Source organism: Rhea americana, unplaced genomic scaffold (genome assembly GCF_003343005.1).
Source record: "Rhea americana isolate MKP2758 unplaced genomic scaffold, rheAme1 scaffold_33, whole genome shotgun sequence".
Taxonomy (NCBI): domain Eukaryota; kingdom Metazoa; phylum Chordata; class Aves; order Rheiformes; family Rheidae; genus Rhea; species Rhea americana.
Window position 1 is genome coordinate 2431028 of NW_028186457.1, and position 19752 is coordinate 2450779.

At 38.4% G+C, this 19752-nt stretch overlaps 1 protein-coding gene and 1 long non-coding RNA gene across 10 annotated transcripts in view; one reads left to right on the forward strand and one right to left on the reverse strand.

The window, feature by feature from the left end:
• GYPC (glycophorin C (Gerbich blood group)) overlaps nucleotides 1-19752 on the reverse strand; it is a 142701-nt gene that overhangs the window by 91328 nt on the left and 31621 nt on the right. The window contains exon 3 of one of the 9 annotated variants that reach the window (XM_085310984.1): nucleotides 10957-18844. The exons of 7 other annotated variants lie outside the window; for them this stretch is intronic. In XM_085310984.1, the coding sequence (XP_085167110.1) occupies nucleotides 18648-18844 (197 nt within the window). In that variant the 3' untranslated portion in view covers nucleotides 10957-18647. Of the gene's footprint in view, nucleotides 1-10956; nucleotides 18845-19752 lie in introns of those variants that run through there. One more of the 9 variants, XM_085310985.1, reaches the window with a different exon arrangement.
• LOC146592491 (uncharacterized) lies at nucleotides 153-19711 on the forward strand. The gene is made up of 3 exons (XR_014896583.1): nucleotides 153-356; nucleotides 8314-8388; nucleotides 19491-19711. It is a non-coding gene; the product is annotated as an uncharacterized LOC146592491 (long non-coding RNA).

The following is a 19752-nucleotide window of genomic DNA, read 5'->3' on the forward strand; positions in this document are numbered from 1 at the left end:
CAACACCCTCCTGATTTTGCTTATTTACGGCCTGAAAATCTTGGTTTGAAATTTGGGAATCCTTTTTATCAGGCATCATCTCCCACATTTAATTTGCCATTGTGTTGAACCACTTGCTTGAATAGGCGGTCTGGCTCCAGTTTAGCAGCATTTCCCAGCAGGAGGATGGACCTCARATGTGATCAGTAAAGCCCTTACGGCATGGCAGTAGAGGAAGCTGTTGTGTTGGCAACACGGGGATATGGCCCTTTGCAGGGAGCAAAAAGGGATGCAAGTGATGGAGTTCATTTGGAAGGGGGAAGTGTGAAGTATATCGACKAGGTTTGTTGACATCAACCTCTACATCTCTGCTTTTGGTGAGTCTCAGCAATATGATTTTTTACTAATACATCTCTTTCTTCCCACAATTAATCAGTTCCAATTTCCCTTCTTTACTGATTTGATTCAAGCAAACAGCAGCATCTGAAATGCATGTATGGGAAATTCACAGCATCTGTCTTTAAAGCGATCTGCTTTCCTTTCTAAGCAATTTCTGTGCCCTATCCAGGCTTGGGAGGTTCTCTGCTGGATAATGTAAAATGACACTAACTGGGCTATTTATATCACTGCAAACTGACTACATGATGGGATAATTAGCAGCACTATATCTGCTGGAGTGAGCGATAACATTGTAACACATTTTTGTATACAGCAACACAAGCAACAATGCCTGCAGGTTAAACAGTGCTGGAGCAGCTGACAGGCCTCCTGCACCATTATTTGCAGGAGCAGAATCTACTGGCTTTAGTCACGCGTGAGGCAGAGTTGTAACGGTGGTTTTACTACCTCTGGCAGTGCTTGCCCTCTATGCAGGTAAAAGATTTTTGTAAGCAAGTTTGCTTTGGGCAAATCCTTATTTACCCAAAATATCTGGGTATTCCAGATATTTTGTAAACAAGCTGCGTAGATTTGTAGATCTGCTGGCTAAAATGCGACCCTTAGATGAAAAAGTCCAAGTTCTCAGCCATTCAGTCTCACACTATTACTCTTGGATAGAGCCCCAAAATCTGCATTGTGTTTCGGCTTAGATAACACATGCAGTTTTGACCTGAAGCCATGAAAGCGTATGGGCCATTTGGCCCATATTTATGTAGAGAGGAAAGATTCTGGCGTGGTGGGTGAGAGCCTTGGATTCTTTTACGTATTAGTRCGAATATAGCTGTGGAGAACAAGAATCTGTTGTGTTTCTGTATATTTCAATGGTTAATCACACTCATTAAAAAATGTTTAATATGAATTTGCCCAATTTCAATTTCCATAAATTGTCTGTTACGCTTTTCTCTGCAAGATTAAAGGATCATTTTGTATATGCTATTTTCTCCCCAGGAAGGTTACTAACGCACTAATCATGGCTGTTTCGGTCTTCTTTGAGATAAGATCAAATTCTCTCCCTGTAAATATTTTTCTCCATCCCTTGAGCTATGTTTGTGTCTCCTCCCTGCACACCCTGTAGTTTTTCAACATCCTCTTTAAAATGTCAACACCAGAACTTGATATGCCATTCCAGTATGCAGGAAGCATTCCAGGTGAACAGTATACCAGACGGGGAATTAAAATCATCTCTCCCCTTTTCTGCAGTGTTTGCMTGCTGGTTTATCCAAGAACTGGGTYTGTTCAGTCATCATATCTCCCYGGTGAAGTATGTTGAATTGTTCTTTTGTTGTGAACTCTAAATATGATTCACTGGTTACCAGGGTGCAGTTCCTCACTTACTATCTTTATATCAGAAATACTCCATTTCTCTTAGCTAAGACACATTTTGTTTGGGTAGATCAAACTTTCAAAGCAAAACCCGTGACTGSCCTTACTGACTTCTGTTCACCATGCCACCCTCTCTGATGAGGAACAATTCTGTATCTACCTCCAGCTCACTAGGGATAACCCATAGCGAGACAAGCTAGGTACTCTAAAGTTTAGGCTTGTAATTCCCTGGTTCTAACGCAGAGATGTTTCATGTTTCAAGAAAAGACAAATGAAGTCTTATTTAACCTTGGTAAAGAATATCTTTATGATTGCAAAAACAAACAGGAGTGAGGTGTAGGTGAAACATCCTGATAATTTTCCATGCTGTCAGCTAGTGTGAAATATGTCACCTCCATGACTAGAATTTATCCTGTCTCCCAGTTTGCAGCTGCTTTATGCTAGCAAAGATTCCTTCCACCAGTTTATCTGGGTTCCATAAGCCAGTCGTTCTAAGATAAGACAAACTTTGGGCTCAAGKCTGTGAAGGATATTGCCTTGTAAATTAGTCCTCATTCAGTCCAATGAATTTTGAAACAACTGTTCATTATCAATAGAATAGATTTTTCAAAAATTAAAAGCCAAAGGCTTTAAAAGTTTACAGAAGTTTGAGAGCACAAAGGAAAATATCTAAAGGATGCCATTTTCCAGCTAATTTACTCTCACTTTATTTGAAAGTGCTGCAGCAGTTTTCCCYCTATAAGACAGGTCATGTTACTTTTGCTGCCTCAAGTAGCTACTCAGGAAGTGGACTGGGCTTCCAAGAAGCAAGGGGACTACCAAGGATGGTCGTCATCTGTTCTAATACAAAGACTAACAGACTATCCTAAGAAAACATCAGGGGCAGATTCAGAGCAAAGAAAGGGAAGTATTGGTTTATCACATGTGCTGTTGAGCTGTGCATCTCCTTGCTTCAGGATGTCTTATACACAAAAAGGTTTATATGAACTCAAAACATTAGCCTAYAAATTAATGAAAGAAAAATCCATTACATTCCGAGGACTGCAAAGACCTTCTTCTGATATAGGAAATCCCTATACCATATGTCTGGAGAATAATCCAGGAAAATTGCATTGTAAATTTGTATTGATCWTGTATTCTTCCCTTATGTATCTGCAGTTGGTAAGAACTGGAGGCAAGGTAAAAGGCTACACGGGCCTTTTGCTGATCCAGTAAAGTTTTTATGCTATATTTACCTTAGAGAGAGAGCTACACTATGCCTTGGGATACCAAAGCCAACCTCTAATTGCATCTGCACAGTTTACTGGGATGCCAGTATGAGGAAGGAGGAAGAGTTGTTGGCCTGAATCAACTAGAGACAAAATAAGCTCAAAGTAAAGCTCACTGCGCAGGAAACTAGACTTAGTATTGACTGGTGGGAAGCAAGTGCTCTACTAGTAAAGAAATAAGGGCTCTATGCAGTCAAGATTTTGGATAGCAGAGGGACAGCAGGAGAGCAGAGCAGAGTGGTGCTGCATGGAGGAGAGAACAAGCTGTGCTGGGTGTAGCTCCTGACAGGTTAGATGTAGCTCGTGTCTGAACGAGAGAGCGGTGCAAGGCTGGCATCTGACTGAGAAGCACAAGTCATTCCAAGCAGAAGGTAGGGAAGGGGGAAAGTGAAAGAAAATTACATCACACTAAGGATCCTGCTCCCCTAGAAAATCAGCCTTAGGTAGAATAGTCACACAGCATCATACAGAAATATAAACCTTCTTCCCTAGTTCATACTGTCCTATTCTTGGCAGAAAAGAGAATTTCTGTATTGTCAGGCACCCTTCACTGAAGACTGTTGCATTTTCTTACTAYAATAACAAATGCCAATTCCCCCCCTTTCAAAATTCACTCCATCTATGACTACAAATACATTCTGAAACACCAAGCAAAAAACACACCCTATTTTACACCCCTCTAGGTAAAAGGGGGTTGACTGAAAAACTTCCTTATAAAAGCTTCTCCCCAGCTGTAGCTATTTACTAAATAGGAGAGTATTTGCAACCTAAGAGGCCACCAGGCAGGAAGATTAGCTTCTTAGTGGAAGCTACTAYAGACAGTTAACTACATCCAGTTACTCTGTTTATTTCAAACCCCAGGTGATTGGCAAGATTTGTGCTTCCTGGATAATACCAATATTCTTGGTAACGAAACCCAGGTGTGCRGAGATTGAGTCAGTGTTAAAAAGCAAGATATGTTGGGAGTTTAGAATCTCTGATAAAAAGTTCCTGGTTATTGAATTCCAAAATAGCTTTGGTAGAATATAGGTTTAGGCTGAAATGAGTTTGTGGCACTTAGTGCTGAAGTGCTATTGTGTGGTTTAGTAGCAATGCATAAATAAAGTCTACGTTATTGACCTTATTAGGTAGTAAAGATAGGCTTTCTGGCATGCCTCAGATACATAGGTCTGCCTCTTGAAGGCATCTCTGTTCAATTTTTTTGCTAGGTCTAAAGTATCTCACTGTGTAACTCTATTTCTTGCTATGAAGCACTTACTGATAGGAAGGCTGCTTTTGAAGATAGGGTTCAATTCTGACTTTAAAAACCCTAATAAATCCAGGGGTCTTGAGGCTGATTCTGTTCTCAGTTATCTCTGTGGAAATTGAGTAGCTTTATCAAAACCAGCTGATAGCATAAGAGCAGAACTGTAGGCAGTATATGCTCTSTGTATCTTTGTCTTCTAAATAACCTTCCTTGTGTTGCTATTAAATCACAATATTCCTTTCCAAAGAGTATCTGAAATCACTTTCCTGCAGAAGCAATGGAGCAGTCTAATTTGGAGTATTCTTCTTCTGACTTCTATATTATTCAGTCTTGTAAATAAGTAAAAAATGGGGAAAATAACCTAAACATTCAAAAAGAAGGAAAATTAATTTTGTGAACATCAAACCTTTTCTCACCAATTCACAAACTGAGAGAAGTCTGTGGGAGAAGAAAGTTGTTCAGACTCAGCTTATATTTTAGATTTAAGAGTCATACCTTTACTCTGCAAAGTACTTTGGTTATGGATGATGGTAGAACAAATTCTGTTTTCTATTTCTAATCTTCTTGTCTGTGACTAACTTCACATTTTACCTCTTTACCTGCCTATCACAATTTCTGGCTGCCATATGAGCAGGATTACAGATTCTAAATATTACAGATCCAGCAGGATCTAGCTTCTAGATTTGGGGGAATTCTGAGCCAGTGAACTGCTTTACATGTAGCCTTTTAACATTAAAGAGGTAAGTTTAATTTTGACGTTCTTTAATGGTGTTTGTTTTTTTACATCAATTACTTTTCAGGACTTTGGATTAATAGAATGCAGTCTTCTGAAATCTGTGTTTTTCTTCTCTGTTGTTCAGGTTTCCTGCCATTGCTTTAAGCTGTTGCTTTCTGCAGAAAATGTGAGGAAAATTGCACAGTGMACCTTTTTAAGAGAGACTTCCCAGCTCAAACCCTTTCTTAGGTCTTAGGGCCTCTGTTGTGCAAGAGACAAGAATCAATTAAATGTTATTTCTTTAGTCCTTTAAGACATTATATGTTTGTGATGTAGAACTTCTAAATTTTTGTTCTTGATCTGAATACTTCTGTGAATTAAGTAAATTTGGACAGGCTGTTAGTAGTAAAACATTGTCAGTAAGCCTTCCAYTTCAAATAAGCAGAAAAAATTGTTTAAGGTACCTCCTATCTTGGAAAGCATTTTCCCCTTCATAAACCTTGAAGTGCCACAGCAGTGCTGGAGCTGTCTGCGTACAGAAGCCTTCCTGTCACTTATGTAAAACTCAGATTTCATATATCAAGGGCTTGTGTGAAAATTGCTTTGAGTGTTAATTGCCCAAATGATTCAGCTTTGTAAGAGCCTCTCTTATGTACTCGAGTATGTCTCATAGCTCTCTGCTTGCCAAGCTCCAATACGGAGCCAGCTGTGCTCTGCTCCCAGATGTTTGAAGAAGATAATTCTTGCCCATCATTTCAGTCCCCCTCACAAAATCCGGAGAAATATGTTTAATGAAGTCATTAATGCACAATAGCAGATTTCTTCATTTTTTTTCTGCTAAAAGAATACTCTCCCTAGAATGCCTGCAAGTTTGCCTTCGCTCATAATTACAGTAGCACATTGTCAGATTAACTGTGCTGAGGAGATAAAACAAAAACCATCAGTTCTGCAAAATTAAGATTCTGCCAATATAATTTAGAAAGGATCAGCTCCCTTTGCTTTCAAAGATGCTATTTGTTTGCTGTGTTTGAGGTCAGTTTAATCCTCCAATTTACCTACTGCAACATGAATTATTGTTGGAAACATAACTAAAATCATACCCAGCCATAAGTCTTGGATCCAGCTTTTTTGGAACTGTTTCTTATYTGGAACTGAATTTGCAACCAGTTCATGGATCAGATCCTTGACTCATTTACATTACCCCATTCTTTTWAAGTCAAAGTAGCTGCACTGAAGTCAAGGGATCTGTACTAACTTATATCACCTGCCTGTGGGCTGAGCTAAAATCCTGGATCCAAACAACAAGAAACCACAGTCTTTTGCAGGCAAACCCCACCTGGACTTTGCCTGTCCATGTGCAAGYACAGAGAAATTCAAGGAGAGGTTTTCTTTGCTGTATGGTAATAAAACATTTCTGAGCTCCACAGCTTGGTCTTCATAGTGAGTGACTACAGCAATTCCTACTCCCATCTGACTCAGCTCTCAGAATAGATTCCTCTCAGACTATATTGTAATTAAGTTTTAACAAACACAAATAGGTGCTGGGTTAATTAAGCCTGTCTTTGTGGCTAAGCTGTTCTTGAATCAGAAATATATAGCTGTATTTTCATAGTGCAGATGCTAGGATTTACGGGCTTACTTTCCAAAGTTCCCAGGGTACTGTGGAAAAGATCATCTGCCTTCCTGGGTCTGCATGTCTGTGCATTAGCCCACCAGCACAGCCTTTCTACCCCACAGATTGCTCTGGTCTTACAGCATCTGATCCAGCTGCTGTTCCAAGTTATAGATTCTGCTCAGCATCTGTAGCCTCTTTCAGATGCTGTTAAAGTTATTGAAAAGTCCGTTTTCACTGGTGCARTCGGAGGTTATAAGATCCTCTGGAAAGTATTTTGTTTGTAGCTGATGGCCCTCACAAGCCAGCGGCAGATGTTGATGCAGAGATTATTGAGGTTGCATGCAGATCAGAGAGACCTGTGCTAACAGAGCTGCTCGTAATCACCATGGAATGAAGCAGCTGTTCTGAAACAGAGCCACAGTGACAGGAGTGACTTACAGTCACGTAAGTCGGAGGTGACCAGAGTGACTTGAGATGCTTTTCCTCTTCTGTGAAGTAAAGCAAGGCATTTGCTTGCATCTCTGTCAAATGATCCATACAAAATTAGGACATACACATCTGGGGACACAAATCATTCCCTGATCTTGTTCCTGCTTGGGTTGATAGGTACAGTGGGGAGAAGTGTAACAGTCGTACAGATTTAGCAAAAGAGATTAAGAAATGGGATTTGTATTGGTATCTTGTCATGTGAGCTAGAAGAAATACCGAAATTATACAGTTTGCAAGATCATTCAGTCAGGTGACATGCAGTTAGGGCACGTTGTTAGTAAATATGTTAATAAATATGTGAAAGGTATTGCAGTTTTCCTGAGCATCAGTAGCAACCTAGAAAACATAGCCAGAAACACAAAAGCAGAAAGACTGTCCTTCTTCCAAGATATGGAGTTCTTTTTACTTCTGCTTTTTTTTGCATCCAGATCTTGCCTGTATGTAGGAAATTGTGCTGTTCTGATTAAACTAGTTTAGTAAATTGGTCCAGCCACAGCAACCATGATATGACAATTTAAAAGGCATGTAAATGCTATGCACCCAAACAGCTACATACACCYTTCTAAAACAGAGGATATACCTCTTTGGAAAGATTATTTTATTTTACCCTATGAGGAATTTCACTAACTAAGTTATACTGATGTAGGAGAAAAAAAAATAGTACACTTTAATGAAATTTCAGTGTAAATCTGGGCACAGTCAGAGGCCTTGCTCGTGGAACGACTGGAGGCTCTTGTTTCTGTGTTTGTAGCTCCTCATAAACCCTGTCACTTTCTTTGTCTAGGAAGGCCAACTTGGCCAAGTCGCCTGGGATTACTCACTTCATAGATTTCTTGGGTTGGCTACTTGTTTTTGTCCTAGATTTCTTTATAGATTACTTTCATTCCACTATCCTTAATTGGAAGGACATGGGGACTCCTTACAATCCCCCTTTGCTTAAAAGTCAGTAGTCAGTAGGTTTTATGGCCCTAAGCATTTAACAAGCGATATTTTTAGAAGGTTGTTCACTTTGGCAAGGTTTCTTTTCTCCTTAGCTTTGCAGTACTGACAGTGCATGTCACCTACTTTCAACTAACTTTTTTTCCATATAGGAAATATTTTTATTAGGAGTTCTGGCTTCCTGGTACTCCAGAAGACAGTAGAAAATTAACCTAAGGCCTAATTATTTTATTGTTGACTTGGTACAGATGGATCTCTTAATGAGATTTCAAATAATCTTCCTTTTCCGTATATTTATCAGGAAATGCATCACTTTCATTCTGAAGGGCTTTAAAAGCAAATAAACTGCAAAGGGCAAAGTTTACTACTCTGCTGGGTAAGTAATTGTTTTCACACTTGTTAACTCATAGAAGCCTTTGGTGCCCCTATATTGTCTATATGATATTGTGCAGCTGAGTGGAGCCTTCTCAAAAATGATTTTCTAGCTGCAGTGGGACAAAATATTTATGCTAATTTCTCATTGGAACAAATGGAACTAAAATTTGTGTTTTAATATAGGCTATTGAAAATGAGTACTTGCTGAATATATGTTGTGCTCTGGTGGATAGAAACTTGCAGGAAGCTACTTGTATTTTTTACTTGCTATCTCACTGTATTCTTTTATCAATACACTTTGTGTTTTAAGTGTTCTTGCCCATCTAAGGATGTAAGAGGGACATCAGTCTTTCTGGAAGAAATTACTTGCTTAGCTAAACCTGGAGAAGCTTCTGCTTTTAGAGAGTCAAACTCTCAGTTCTCATGATGACCAATAGATTTTAAGGTACCAGCATGCATAACTGCAAAAGACGTCTTCACCTTGGTGATGGTCAATAGAACACTAAATGCTGTTGTTACGAATGGTTCAGCTTTACTTGAGATGCAGCAGATTTTGGTTTACTTGCAGAATCTGAAGAATTTTCTCATTCTCTTCAGAACAGACTTCAGAAATTTCAAGGAATTCCAAAAGGAAATCTGAACTCAGCTTTGATTATGTCATTAAAAATGATATGAAGGTCTTAACAACATCACAGAAACCTAGTAGTAGCAATAGAATGTGTCATTACCCAAATGCATCCTCCTGCAGCAAAGCTCTGATAGATGATGCTATAACTCTCTCAGGCTTTCTGGAAGAATATTATCTGAGAGTTTAGAATGGACTGAAGAAATTCAATCTTTAACTTGCATTCCCAGCAACAGGATGAAGAATGCTATGTTGAAAAATGTGCCCATTTTTTTATGAAATAAAATGTTCTTGCAAATACTCTGGATAGCGACGACTGAGATATATGTAAAATGTATAATTTAAAGAAACTATATGGCATTTTCACAGAGGTTTAATTTTCCCTAATAATACTAATAAAATGAAACAGATCCCTTGGAAGGTGTGAAGTCCTGAGGAAGACTCAGAGCTAGGCAAGGAGGGAAATTAATGATTATATATATTTTCCCAACTCCGCATCAATCCATTGCATGTAGAGAGCAAGAGCAAGAACCTGGAAGGTATTGCACAGGAAGAATGAATATTAGATGAAATGACACAAACATGTTCCACAAATGTTACTGCAGAGGAAAGATCAAACAAAAATACTACTTCAGTTTCTGTTCAATGTCAAAAAATTTTACTACATAGCACAAAACTGCTGGAAACAAAATAGTCTTAATGAAGAATGATCTCTTCATCATTTGTTTGGTTAAAAATGATGTTTCTTTTTTTCCCTTAGACTTATTATTTATTTACTCTTGATTGCAGGGAGGAGAGAAATGTGAGAAGCATTAAAGGGTGAAATTCTATCAGAAACAATTCAACTCTGGTCATGAAACTGGTTTTTAGAAAATGTATTGTTTGGCCCATGTTAAAACAACATTCTGGTAATGTTTTCTTTTAAATCTTCAGTGTTCCTTTGCTTTGGGTAGGGGATTCTGTGGGAACGTGACCTTCATTTTAGGACTATACTATGCTCTTCCTTACTGAAAACTCATGATTTGAGGGGTTTGACCAAACTGTTTTTTCAAGTTACARGTTTTTTTTGGAGAACACTCCCTCCTTGTGAAGACTGGATCTATGCAATGGTCAGTCAGAATACAGGAAGAAACTTCCTGATCTGACATTAGGAAAGGACAAGAACTGGACTGGGAGGGCTGGGACAAAATGAACAAATTGGAACAGGCTTTTAAAACCTGTGTAACTTATACCTTGGAGTGAGACGATTAGTAAGCTGACCTGAACAGTCAGATAAAAAATTTAAAGTAATCTGGCACTGAAGTGTTTGCTCTCCTACTTGGGCCTGTAATTCATTTTTCATTGCAGTCAATGGAGCTAAGAGATGAAAGGTCTGGTTAAATTTAAAGGCAGCTGCCAGATGTTTTCTGGGAGGAGGAGGGAGGAGAGGAACTGAATGGGAAGACTATGAAAAATAATTATTGGGGTGGGAGTCTGTATGACTAATTGTTATGGCTTAACTTTTGGCATGTGCCCAGCACCTTGCTGTTCAGGGGAATCAGCTTGTTCCTGATTCTATGCGGCGCCTTTCATTTTTCACTTGGGAAATTGCTTTCTTACATCTTCGTGTCAGAAGCATCACTCATGTCATGAAGGAACAAAGACTGTGAGAGTTCTGGGCTCCCTTCATGGAACAATGGTCTTTGTCCCTTTCCCAGATAACGGAGAGATGTAACAATATCTCTGATTCTCCACTTCTCTATTGGTAGGTACGTTGTGCGGCTGCTGAACAGAAGGGAAGGGAGACTTGTCAGTTCAGTAGAAGAATTTCTGAGCACAAGGCTGTGTTTATGCATAGTGTTACAGGGATATTGGAAAAGGTATGGATAGCCCTGATAGTCACACATGCTTTCATGAAACAAAAATTCATGAATGGAAAGGAAAGCAGAAATGGACACTAAAGAATGGCAGAAACTGTAATTTAATAGAAATACAATACAAAATCTTACTTGAGTTAAATATGACTTACAGCAAGCTTTATTAAAATGCTATTGATCATTCTATTAGATGTTAAAACAGATAAAGATGATTGTTTCCAGTAACTGAGAATATGGTGTTGAGTTGCATTTTATCAGCATATCCATACGTCAAATTGAGAAGGGCTTTCAAGTGAATCTGCTAGCGTTCCTCCTGGGAGATTAGATAGTTTCTTTCCAAGATATTGGAGAATGAGAGACTACTCAAGACTTCCTGGCTGTTAGCCAAACATCAGGAACTAGAAAACCTCTCTGTGTGTGCAGCCCTGGGAAGACTGACTGCAGAAGATTTGGTTGTTACTCCTTTCTTTTTTTTTTTAAACTGGAATTAAATGTTAGTTGAAAGCTTTGTTGGGAGGCAGATTCACCCTTGCAAGGTTTGGACCTCTTTCTTAGCTGGTGACATCAGAACATTCTGCACTGAGGCTTTTATTCAAGCAGAGTAGAGATCCAGTAGAGATCACAGAAAAGGTGTGAAGCGAATCACATATATGTGTAAGTTGTTGTTTCTGAATTAGCCATGCGCTGGTGGAAATCCTGATGGGTGCAATATAATTCGGTGTCTTATATACTTCTTGAGAGTTGAATTATATAGCTATGTAGTGACACATATTACTGAACACTATTCTTTTCATGTATTTCTTTCTTTCTTTTTTTTTTTTCCCTCGGTTCTTTGTTTCTGCCACAAGCAGAAATTAATTCTTGGCAAACAAACAGCAAGCCAATGACCAAACTCCATGTAATTACACACCATGTATTGCCATTGATATCAGTACCACTCAACCCACATTTTGGCTGCTGAAGCACCTCCAATAACACTGAGTCCCATTGTTAGATGTGTTATGTAGTCAAGGCTGAATTTCCATAATGTGCTAGCTAATAGTGGAGGAGCTGGTGGGTATTCTTCAGCCGTCTTAGCCTACAGCTTGTCATCTCAGCAAGAACATTGCTAATGAGCCATATGGCCATTGCTGGTTTCACAACAGTCCTACACATCAAAGCCCTGTGGCACTTAAAAGCTCCGTGGCAAAAGCTGCTCTTACTGCAACTTCTCCACATGTGGATATTAAAACAGGTAGTCCACTACCTCCAGGGAATGTGATGTCACCATTTTTAAAGTATCATTTTGGTGCAATCATATATCACCTAAAAATCCCCTTTTGTTTTTTTCCTCACCAATTGCAGTAATCTTTGAAAAGATTTATTCTTAAATTAGGCATATATCATGATAAAATAGAAACTGTATGGAAAGCATAAAGAAAAACCAGAAGTATTCGTACTTGGTAGCAGTTGGGTGTAAGGCAGACCATCCATCAGCAAATATCCATTCGATGTTTTATGAGCCTGCCTAGACATTTTCAGAATACCATGCCTCATATAATAGGCCAGTGTGCAGGTCCACATTGGCATCCACAGCATAATGTTCTTTTAGAGAGAATTATTCTTTGATTTCTTATTTGAAGTTTGACTCCTTCTTAGATCTATCAAAAGCTTCTCTTCTCTTTTAAACAGAAATACCAGCAGCATATCTTTTGGGGTTTTCAGGCTCTATTAATAAAAATTCCAGCCTACTAATTCCTTTTTGATCTACACTCTTAAGAAAACAACATAATTGGCAATTCTAAAAGTTCAAAGTATTTTAAAAGAGAACAAAAATACGCGAACAGTCTTTTAAATGCTGCAAATGACAACTTTAATTATAAAGTTATTTGCTTCTTCATATTTTAGCTTTTTTACCAATTCAAAATATAGTAGATTTATTCCAGCGGTATATTAATAGCTTTAGTAAATAAAAACACCGTAGTGAGCTTTAACATGCAACATCAGTAAGCTTTGAATGCTCTGTGCTCTCTCCTTTTGTCAGAGCAGTGCTGCCATTCAAGCCATTCAAACAGACTTTAATACAGTATCTCATCAGATACTTCCCGTAATATACACAGTTTGAAACAAAAGAAAAAGGTGTGAAAACATGAGACTATGCTGAAAGATTATCTCTTGTAAAGACTTCTGCATTGATTAGTATGCTTCTTTCTGAAATAGGCGGGAATATAATCTTTGCAGGAAGGATAAATGCAGTCACTGAAATTCATGTCCCACTGAATTTAGCGGGGGTTTATCCCAGCTGCACAGGGAACAGTTGCACAGAATGAAGATTTCTTATTTCCAGTCACTGACAGTATTATCATCCTGAACTAGCGAAGGACCTCTACTACTACAAAGATTTCATTTCTTTCTAGTATAATTAGAATTTTCACTCACTATTGACCCTTTTTCTCTGATACCTTTAGCTTCCTTTATCCACTACCTGAATTCCTAGACCTCAGATGTCTGTTCACTGCTTGTTCAGGATTATTTTTATTATTTAAACTATTGCTGTGATGCTTGTGCATTTTGTAAGCACACAAAGCTTTTTTATGTGCAGAACTGAGATTTTTAGAAAACACTATAAACAGCTCTTAATTCATTTAACATGGGTACTCTTTTGGCATGTATTTAGCATTTTCTGATTGGACTGGCACATGCAAGGAATTCAAACACCTCATATAATTCAAAGAAATATGATGTCTKCAGTTACCTTCAGCAAATACCCTTTGATTTCTCCAAGCAGCAATATCTGTTTTGCTTGCTGCAAAAAACTGCTCTCCATCTCTATTGGCCTTTAATTACCTTCCCTCCTTCTTTATCTTTTTACTGATTTACATCTTGTCTCAGCCTTTCCACTATTCTGTGAGGAATCCTTGCAGGCTTGGCAGTCCCTAGCTAGCATTTTTTTCCTACTTATCCTTCTATAAATGTTTCAGCACCTTTTCTGCATTCCCTGCTGAAAGGGAAGGAAGAGTGTTATTTTTCTCCCTTCCTGCTGTTCCCACAGACCCTAGATTTGATTTAAAAGAAAAATCAACATTGATGGTTCTAAGAGATCCTATGGTATTATTTTTAATAGTCCCTGAAAGTGATTTGGTCCTGTTTTTTCTAGAAAGAAAACRTATATATATATATAGTTACTTTGACTAGTAACTGTTTAAATCCTTCCCAGGACTACATTAATGTGCAGTGGCAGATTGGCCCCCAGGAATATCTGGAATGATAGTGGCCCAGCCTTAGAAATAAATGAGTACCAGGTCCAAAAATGGGTAGTCAGATACACTGTAGGAACTGACTGCTTTTGGACAGGATTACTCTGCTGAGCTGTCCTGCTGCCACAGAAGCTGGCACCAGTTTTTATGTGCAGAGGAGGAACATACAGGACTCCTCCAAAAATTAGCAGAAATACCGTTCCTGAGGCTAAGGCACAGCAGAAGAATATTTAAGTATTTGTAATCTGTTTTCAAGACTTATTTAATGTTGTTTAGAAGAGACAGTTTAAAAGCAGATTAATTTCCCTTTGTAAACAACAAATTTTTTTGAGTGAGAGAATCTGAAAGCTCCAAGGCACCACTCTTAAAGCTTACCAGTATCATCAGAAATGTTACGTTTAACTCTCATCATTTCCACAAGTATTTTTTAAAACGTTCTGTGTTCCTAAAATACCATATTAATCCTCTCCCTTCCAAGCTCAGCAAATATTGGTAAATTTGATGCAAAGTGGTGCAAGAAAGCACGTGGCTTTCTCTGCAAAGTGGTATTCAAGAGCACTAGGGCATCAGGACAAAACTGATTTGTTTGAGAGACCGTCATTCTGCTCCCTTGTTTACCGAACACTAGGGGTTTATAACACTAAAGTTAACTAACTAGAGAGCTTGCAGTACTATTTTTAGCTGTTTTCTGTGAAAATATAGCCTATATGATGACTTTATAAAATCAGTCTTTGTTCAACTCACTGGTTAGTTTTGATCAAATCTGGCACAGAACTGGAGGTCTGAACCTCTTCTTAGATCTTGTGTGGTGGAGAGGGACAAAGTTAGTGCCTACACTGATTCAAAAAAAAACTAGTCAAATTTATCTTTTTATCCTGGATGCGTTTCACTACAGAGATATGATTGATTGTACAGTCGGTGTATGTATCAATCCAACTGCAGCATGTKTCCATGAAAAAAGTAAGGCGGCAAAGGAGAAGTGTGGGAGCAGCTGAAGACATCACGGTGGTGACAGGGAGTGTGGTAATAGGGAAAGTGTGTGCAGCAGGCGTGGGGGCCGTTGAAGGAACTGCCAGGGGGATGCCACGCAAAGGCAGTTGGGGAGCCTGCCTACGTATTGGGGCAGGTGCTGTTGAGCAGATGGGTCACCTGAGAGCTGCAGAAGAATTGGGGAGACAGCACTGGAGGCACCGAGGCTAAAAGCCTGGTGAGGAGGAAGAACCAATTTCCTTAATTCTCTTGTTTGTTAAGGAAATTGATAAAAAGCAATTATTCATTGTGGATTAAAACCTATGGCAGCCAYCTGAGACATATACACAGTGTTTGTTCTAGCACAGCATGGGGCTTACAGAAGGAGGGTTTGCTAATTAGCCCTAAAAGTTGTAGGAAGTTTATAATGCACACTTTTACAGCTAAATTGAATGACTCAAGATACTAGAGTTATTGTATGAGTAAAAAATAGCAGGACCAGGCCATCAGAGCTCTGCCAGTCATCAGATGTCATGAATTCTCTCCATTACAAAGCAAAATTTGTCCTGAAAAAGACAAATAAACAAAAAAATCCTCACAAACCAGCTCTTCTCTCTGTTCAGTGTGCCTTAGTCATTCCTAAACTCACAAAGTCCTGGAACCAAATRGGACACTAGGAAAAACAAACTAACTGAAACTATCGTTTTTTGCCAGAGTCACTGCTCTGCAAACATTCAAAGTGGCTCATGACTAATTGCGAAGCTGTTGCTGTATGCTCAGACAGTTTGTTTGCCTGGATAAAGAGATTTAATTAAGCTACTAAGTAGGAAAATGGTCGAGCCCAGGAGTTGCATTCAKTTCAGATTTTGGGAAGGCAATAACACAAAGTCTGGGGCTGACTGAACTGGTAAGAATTGGATAAACTCCACTGAATTTGTTTTATATCACCAGAAAATCTGGACTCTATAGTTCAGATGCCATTAGTGAACATGACTTGTTTGGCTCTGTCCACACTATAATTAAAAAAAACAATCCACCAAAAAAAAAAAAAAAAAAAGGAAAAGAAAAAGAGAAAGATGCAGGTTCTTCTGCTTCTGTTCACAGTTCACAGTTCTCTAATTCTAATCAACAGGCTCATGCTGTAAAAAACAGAGAATTTCATGACTGGGGAGATAGGAAGGAATTTATTGCCAATGTTCCTCGCACRTTGCCCTAGGTCACCTTAGGAGAACTTAGAAGGAAAATTGTTCCAGCCTGTCACCTGGATGGTATCAAATAAAATTCRATTAAGCAAATATTCTTCAATAGCCAAACCTAGATCATGTGGGTCTGGATATATGTAAAGGGACAGAAGGTGCTGAAGGACTAGTAACCTCTGTAGGTCCTGCTAGCATTCAGGCAAAGTTTTTGGGTGTTTCTGTGCCTTATCTAAGAGATGTGACAGAGATCAAGTCATCCCATTTACCCTCTCCTCTCATCAGGGAAATACTACTTTTTTATTCGATTGGAAGGTCAGGGATAAATCTTCCGTTTTACAGACTTAGTCTTATAGCTAAGATTAGTAAATTTCTTCCAAAATTTGTTCCAGAAAAATAAAGCCAGATTCCTTTTTCAAAAGTAGTAAAACATTAAAATAGTAATGTAATTTAGAAGGAAATAATCAAGTGCATAATATCAAAATATATGAGCTCTAATAGTGTTGGGTTATGTGCATTTTATACTGAACTAGCCACAAAATACAATGTGCTTGTGCAACAGTATATTATGAAAAATATGTTAAGCAAGTAAATTTCGCATGATTTTGTTATTATTTGATTAAAATGCAAACTTATAGAATTAGCCAAGATTTAAGCTATTAGGATTCAAAGAATAGTTCAGAGTCCACCTCCTGCAGGTACTGAGAAAAGACTGAGACTGTGATTGAACACACAAAAATGTCCCATTTCTTCACCAACTTGAGTCCTCAGTGTCTTCTCTGGTTCAGATCTGTCTTCCCTGTAGCATTTATGTGGCCAGCATTGCATTGGATATGCTGGAGTCCAGGAGCTTCCCAAGTTTTTGGTGCCAAGAAGTGAGTATATATGATCAGCAACAATGTCTTGAAAGCACAGTTATAGGTGACTATATATATATATATATRTRTRTRTRTRTRTRTATAYACACACACACACATAGATCAAAACACAGGAAAAAACATATAGGTTGAGCAGAGCTCATCAGCATCCTATTTGTTATCACGTATTCTCCTCTTCTGTTTTCAGTAGTCCAGGGCACCATTGCAGCTGGGGAAGAACAGGTGCAGCGAACAATTATCCTATTTCTGGAGCTAACTGTGGGCTTAAATTAGGAAGACAGCTTACTGGGGTAAAGAAACTCATCTCTGTTGATTCTTAGGCAAGGAACAAAATCTTTTCCTGTGACCCACCATGACTAATTTGTTTATTTATTGAAATTAAAGCACTGGTAGTCAGTGTAATTCTCATATCTAGTACAATGCAAAGGATATATAAAGGCCATACAGAGGGAGATATCAATTTAATCCATTGGGATTCAGATGAATCCTTATAGTGCCATTTTGTCATTTAATTTGTAAAAGATTTATTGCTATCTGTGCTAGAGCTGTAAAAATCCAAAATCCTATTGGCAGGTGTTCAAAAGAGTTTTCCAATGCAAAATAAATAAATAAATACTCAGGCAAAAATATCTTACTTGAAAAAAGTCTAGCTGAGCTCCATCGTTTCAAAAGGCCTGCTCAAAACAAGATGCTTTACCTTTTAATATCTATCTATTCATGCATGCTTGTAGGAAAACTAACAACTAATTGAAATCAAATTTGAAAGTCTACTATTATAATCTATGTGATAAATTCCAACGTTTTGTCTTCACAAGTTGCCATGCAGAGCAAGTTAGAAATAAATCCTTCATTCTTAGATTTTCCATATTTTTCAATAGTTTTTTTTCTTTGAAGTGTCTTTGACTTTTATATATATAGACTTCTAAAAATTCAAGAAGAAAATCTCAATCTAAATCCCTCAAAAAACAAAACAAACTCCCCTGTGCCCATAAAATTGCACATTTAAGGGGAAGGGAGAGATACCTGGACTACAAAGCTGTTTTTGTTCCAGCTATCTCAGCTTTATCTAGTTTACTGTTTGTTCTGTGACCATTTGAAATTCAATTTCAGGTAGTTCTGTATAATATCAGCATAGGCTGCATCATTAACTCTAAGAGGATGTTTTCCATTGGCATCTGCTATTTTCACCAAATGTCAAGGCTTGACATTTGCTATCATTATCTGGTTTTGGTGTATCACTCATACTGAGATTTTGTTTCTTATCTGATATCGATTTCAACTGAGACCAGCTGTGTTGCTAATAAAATCAGCAGGCAAGTATCTGGCATTCAGTTCTTCATGGGTGGAGGAAAAGAAACAACCCAATGTCAAAAAAAGAAAAGAGGTATTTTTCAATTAGGATGCTTGCCTCTGTCCTCATATTATCCTTCTCAGCACTTGTGTTGATGTAGTATTTCTGACTGACTCCCTTGGGGAAATCTCCATGGAAATCCTTGCCTCTCAGATAAAATATTCCTTTTTGCTGTCATCCACTGCTTCCTGGAGAGCAGGGTCATTTTTCAAAGCGGCGTCTGCGCTTTCGGCAAACTCAGTTCCTTTTGCCTCGTTGGTGTGGTAGGTGCCCTTATGCCTGTACATGTATCGRAGCATCACAACCAACAGGCAAATGAGGACAAATACCACTGCAGCAATCACACCTAGAGGAAAGGAACCAGTTTAATGCCTTGTCAGGAGTATCACACTGTGTTTTACAGACAGGAAGCACAACTTGAACTATTCAACAGGTAAAAGTCCATGTGCATAAGATATTCACATGTTGTGAATTTCAGGGTCAGAACAGATTCCTGAAGAAACAGACTGATGAGTTGATGCTGCTAGAACCAAGACTAGGTACAAATACTGCAGAAATGCAGGACAAATTCTTGCAARCTTACTTTCAATTAATGTCTGGATTTGATTGACCTAATTGAAGCTACAAGTTCATTCCAAAATGAGGAGAAATAAGAGGACATAAAATAAAACCTCACATGTTTTTTTGCTGGTAATGTTTACCCAGAGGAGTCTGCAGGTTACSTGATCCTGTCCCACTGAGTACACTCAATTTCAGGAGGAGGAGAAGGCACTGAATATTTCTTAGGAGATTTTCAACAAGTAGCAGGAGCCTACAGCACTGCTCTGTGTTTCCAACCTGCTATAGCATACTGTGCTCTAATTAAGAAAGCTGAATTGTAATGAATGTGGAAGTGACACCTGGGAGGAGGAAGGGATTCTGGGTAGATCTTGTCTGTCTGATGGCCTAAGCTCATAATTAGCAATGTGTCAACTGGATAAAAATTTTTGCAGGTAACCCAAGTGTGCATATGACCAAACTGTGAACGGAAGCACTCCTACTGAAGGAATGTAAAGTCAAGCTCTGGGGAAGGTTGTGCAGCAAAAATTGTGTGTCTACAGTGGAATGTGGAATTAAAGAAAAGACAGCTATCACTGCCAAGTCCACATTTCAGAAATTAAGAGCTGAATCTCTTTTCTCTCAGATCAAATAGTTCATTTAGGAACTCTGAAAATAAAGGAAGTATTTTGAATTTAATTATTCAACTTGTGTGAT